Source organism: Gekko japonicus, unplaced genomic scaffold (genome assembly GCF_001447785.1).
Source record: "Gekko japonicus isolate JY-2015 unplaced genomic scaffold, Gekko_japonicus_V1.1 scaffold4764, whole genome shotgun sequence".
NCBI lineage: Eukaryota > Metazoa > Chordata > Lepidosauria > Squamata > Gekkonidae > Gekko > Gekko japonicus.
Window position 1 is genome coordinate 6,439 of NW_015173834.1, and position 5,168 is coordinate 11,606.

The window sequence follows — 5,168 nt, forward strand, 5'->3', positions numbered from 1 at the left end:
CCCTGTGTTTTAAATCTACAGGCAAATAAACTGGGGTGGGGGGACGTTGTTGTTGTAGTAGCAATTTTTAATTTATTAATTGCTTCTGCAGGGCTCTGGGCAATGTACAATATGAACAACAACATACACTAGATAAAACAATTAAGATCAAACAGATGGTGAACGAATAAACCCCCTTTCAGATTGTCGGTCACTTCGCAGGTGGGGGGGGAAGGGGGTGAGGCAAATGTGGTGAGCAGAAGAGGGTGCCAGCCAAGATGAAAGACCGTCGCCGTCCTCAGACAGGGGCCGAATTGACGCCTTGAGGGAGCCGAACACTCACAACATGACTACCCCTAACCTGAAGAAACAGGAATTTAACAATGAGTAAAATGAGAATGCAGAAAAGCGCCTGTTTTGAATTCTGGGCACCTTCACACATGTGCAAACGCCACTTGGGTGTTCAGCTCTGGAGGACCACCAAGCTGCTTTTACTTCTGCCGTCTGTCTATGGTTGCCAGCCCTGGCTCGGAAAATTCCTGGAGATTTGGGGGTGGAGCCTAGGGAGGGCAAGGTTTATACCCCACCCTTCACTCGTAGTCTGAGAGCGGCTGACAAACTCCTTTCCCTCCCCCTCCCCACAACAGACACCCTGCGAGGTCGGCGGGGCTGAGAGAGCTCTGACAGAAACGGCTCTTTTTCAAGGACAGCTCTTGTCAGAACCACGGCTTGCCCAAGGTCATCCAGCAGCTGCGAGTGGAGGAGTGGGGAATCAAACCCGGTTCTCCCAGATTACAGTCCACGCTCCTAACCACGACACCAAACTGGATTCATCCGGGAATAAGGCTGTAGAGTGCATCCGTCCAAAGCAGCCATTTCCTCCAGGGGAGCGGATCTGTCGTCTGGACACCAGCTGGCCTTCCCGGAGGTCTCCAGGCCCCAACCCTCCATCATGGTGGGCCACGGCGATTCTTACCGTTGCAGTTATTCTGGCAGCAGGATCCCGGCAACGGGTGTTTGCAGAGGGGCCCGGGGCAGTGCCGCTCCGTGCAGCGGAGTTCCCCGCTGGTGCATATGCAGGCCTGGCATGGATTCTGCGGGTGGGGCAACTCCTCTCCCTCGAGCACCACGCGGTTGTCCAGGGTGCAGTCTAAAGAGGGACGGGAGAGACGGGTCAGCTGATCAGTGCAGCCCCCCCCCCCAGCCCAATCTTAGCCCGCTGAGGTTCCGGAAGATGGAGAGGCCAAAGGGAATGAGAAGAACCGTGTACGGTGGGCAGTGTTCCCTCTAAGCTGAGTTAGTGTGAGCTAGCTCACAGTTTTTTAGCCTCTGGCTCACACATGTTTGTCATAGCTCAGGAAGGGAGGGCTCCAGAGCAAACTAATTGATGCAGCAGCCAAATCACTTGCTCACAGCTTTGATGCCAGGAGCTCACGAAGTAGAACTTTTGCTCACAGGACTCCACAGCTTAGAGGGAACATGACGGTGGGGCGCGTTAAACATTCTGCGCCCCGTGGCTGAATTCCCAGACCCTTCTCAAAATATCGAGCTCCTTGCTGCGGAGTTCAGCCACCCTGTTTATCCTTATGACGTGTCCTTCAGACTTCTAAGTTCGTTAAGATGCGGCTATATTTTTTCTTTCTCATCGGGTGGAACATCTCCGTTCCATCCGACAGTAGGCTGTCGTACTTTTTGGTCTTCGTGCTTGTGGTAATTGTGAACGGACGTATGAATGGACATGCAGGACAATATTCCGTTCCGGCTTTGGAAAAGTTTATTAAGGAAACGGGATCATAGGCTGGTAGGCTCTGTCAGACGGGACGGAGGTGTCCTTTCATCGGTCTTCTGTCCACTTTATGAGAAAAAACATACATAGCCCCATCTTAATGAATTTAGAAGAAGAAGTAGAAGAGATTGAATTTATACCCCGCCCTTCACTACCCAAAGGAGTCTCAGAGCGGCTTACAATCTCCTTCCCCTCCCCACAACAGACACCCTGTGAGGTAGGTGGGGCTGAGAGAGCTCTTGACAGAAAAGGCTCTTTTTCAAGAACAGCTCTTATCAGAACTGTGGCTTGCCCAAGGTCATCCAGCCAGGTGCAAGTGGAGGAGGAGTGGGGAATCAAACCCGGCTCTCCCAGATTAGAGTCCACGCACTTAACCCCTACACTAGACTTAGAAGTTTGAAGGATACATCAAAAGAAGCGTTTCCTCTAAACTGAGTTAGTGTGAGCTAGCTCACCGTTTGTTAGCCTCCGGCTCACACATTTTCATCTTAGCTCAGGAAGGAGGGCTCCAGAGTTGGATGGCAGAGGGCAGAAGGAGCCAGAGAGAGTGGCCATTTGGGTAACGCGCCTTCCCTTGGGACACACCGCCCCACGGCTTCTGCTCCCTTGGCTGCACTTCAAGGGCTCCCACGGTTTTGTCCCCCAAACGGTGCTATTCGTGCCCCCCCCCACATTCACCTCTTCCACACAATGACTCTAGGCTAGGGGTGTCAAACATGTGGCCCGGGGGCCGGATCAGGGCTTCTCTCAGGACCGCAGTGGAACTGGCTGTCTTCTGCTGCTTCTTCCAGTTCTGCTACTGCTGCATCATCACAGGTTTGAAGCTTACACACGTGAACAGCATACTCGAGATTGCAACAGCACAGACATTTCGATGCAGTAATTCAGAGCAAGAGGTGTCAGTATCAGACACTGTTAAATAAACAAACTATTGCAAGAGTGCAGATGTTTTAAGCATGTTTTTATTTTAAGTAAAAAAAACACCCTTTGTGTCTGTGTCCTTTATAAAGTTTATATCTCTGCTACCTGGCATTACATGTTATGACAGACCTGGCCCGGCCCAACAAGGTCTCCTTTATGTCAGATCTGGCCCTCATAACAAATGAGCTCGACACCCCTGCTCTAGGCTTTCTCATAACCCAAGAATGGCTCTCCCCGAAGGCCTCCGCATTCATCCGCTAATCATTCCTCTCCAACCCCAGAGAACAGAAAGGCGAGGCCCACCTTGGCCATTTCCTGTCAGGGAAAACCCCGGGCTCTGAAGCAAGCATGCTGTGAGCCACGGAATGTCCCACAGGAAGACGGGCTCAGAGTCAGCCGGGCAAGTTGGTCAAGTGGAACAGCTGCGAGGCGGAAGGAACCATAAACTGGGGGGCACCCGAGTTCGAACCTCGTTCAGCGATCTTAGGGAAGCCCCTCCCTCCCTCCCTCCCTCCCTCCCACAACTGTTCTTAATGAAAAACGATTACCCCACCCCTCCACCCCCAATCTGGCTAGCTTCCTTCCAGTCCAAACACTCACCTGGACATTTTGGGCAGCAGAATCCAGGCCTCTTCTTGGGATGGGGGCAAATCACTGGTGGGCACGCAGTGGGGGAGCACAGCACCGTGCCGTCCTGCAGGGAGGGGAAGTTGGAGGCAGTTCCATGCACCCTCCCCTGTGCTCCGGGGTCACACCCATTTCCTGTCTCTCCTGCAATCCCTGGTCTTATTTATTTGTTTATATCCCACTTTCCTCCCCCTAACTGGCTTACAATGTTCCCCTTTCCTCCAAGTTATCCTCACAGCAACCCAGTGAGGTAGGCCAGGCTGAGAGGGTGCGACTGGCCCAAGGTCGCCCGGGGAGCTGCCATGTCAGAGTGTGGATTCGAACCTGGGTCTCCCAGATCCTGATCTGACACTCTAGCCACGACGCCACACCGGCTCTCCCGGGCCTTCTAGATCTGCAAAACCAGGCCAGACTCTGGGAGGCTTTTGAACACGGGCTTGCCATGGAAAGCCTTCGGAAGCATGCAGCTCGTAAAGCAACTCAGGTCTGGCAAAGTTACTTTGGTGCACGAATGTCATGCAATGAGGTTTTCGATTCTCGCTGGTCCTCACCGCACACCGGCAGCTTTGGCACGGGCTGTCCGGGTCGGTGAACTCTTGCCCGTTGCCGTAGAGCCGCTGCTTGTAGGAGCACTGCTGGCAGGTTGGACAGCAGGAACCTGCGGAGAGAGAAGAAAGGAGACCAAGGAGAGGATCAGTGTTACTAGAAGACAGGTACTTGGCAGCGGCAACAGAGTGCTAGGCGCTGTACGGAACGTGACATTCTACCTCTGGGATCCTTCGTAATATTCTAAAACATTCATCAGAATTCTCAAATTATTTTGTGAGCTCCTGGCATTAAAGTGGTGAGCGAGCCATTTGTCTACTGCACGAATTAGTTTGCGCTGGAGCCCTCCTTCCTGAGCGAAGACAAAAATGTGTGAGCCGGAGGCTAAAGAACTGTGAACTAGCTCATGCTAACTCAGCTTAGAGGGAACACTGGGCACAGGCAATGTTCCCTCTAAGCTGTGGAGTTTTGTGAGCAAAAATTCTACTTTGTGAGCTTCTGGCATTAAAATTGGGAGCGAGCGATTCGGCCGCTGCATAAATTAGTCTGCTTTGGAGCCATCCTTCCTGAGCGAAGGGAAAAACGTGTGAGCCGGAGGCTAAAACACTGTGGGCTAGCTCGCACTAACTCAGCTTAGAGGGAACACTGCTCACACCAGGTCATGATGCAGGGTGCTCGGACAAGAGGCAGAAGGGGGCCTTCAGAGTGGTCCTTCCTCTTGTTTGGCTTTTGGACGGGAGAGGGAGAAATAACAACAACGTGCCCAAGCACAGGAATGATGGATTTGGATGCACAGAGCGAAGGAGAAGAAAAAAGGTGTCCCAAGTTCCCTTCCCTTTCCCAGCCCATATTCCCCGCACCCGGTCCATCTCCCCCACGCTTTCTGCATGGCTGCCCCAGAAAGGAAAGGCCACGCTCTTTAGCCCTGTTCATGGTACCGCGACAGGTAAGAGGCACTCACCTTGTAGCTGGGCTGGGTGTCGGCAGGGGACAGGTGGGCACTGAGTGGCGCTGCACACGGGCTCCCCCTGGAGGCAGACGCAGGTGCTGCAGGGATCCCCTTCCGTCTCCCATTCGGTGCCCTCCTCGAACTCCACGCTGTCAAGGACACAAACTGGCAGGGAGGGAGGGAGGGAAAAACAGCTGCAAGTCAGATCAGGCCCTGGGGTGGGCTATTCGGGAAACCGAGAAGGGAGCTTTGCTAGTGTTGCACGCACAGTCTATGAATACAGTTATACACTTTGTATTCTGCCACTGACTGACAGGTTAACTTAGTAGGTGTACTTAGCACTTCCATTATATATATATA

General features: G+C 52.9%; 1 protein-coding gene across 1 annotated transcript in view; it reads right to left on the minus strand.

Moving 5' to 3' along the window:
- The window catches only part of LOC107120836 (kielin/chordin-like protein), a gene marked incomplete at its 3' end in the record, with an annotated part of 65,489 nt that overhangs the window by 6,230 nt on the left and 54,091 nt on the right, over positions 1-5,168 (minus strand). Inside the window, exons 19-23 of the mRNA XM_015423606.1 lie at positions 4,821-4,973; positions 3,865-3,971; positions 3,287-3,380; positions 956-1,129; positions 109-128 (exon numbers count right to left, since the gene is read on the minus strand). Coding sequence (XP_015279092.1) covers positions 109-128; positions 956-1,129; positions 3,287-3,380; positions 3,865-3,971; positions 4,821-4,973 — 548 coding nt within the window. The remainder of the gene's footprint in view (positions 1-108; positions 129-955; positions 1,130-3,286; positions 3,381-3,864; positions 3,972-4,820; positions 4,974-5,168) is intronic.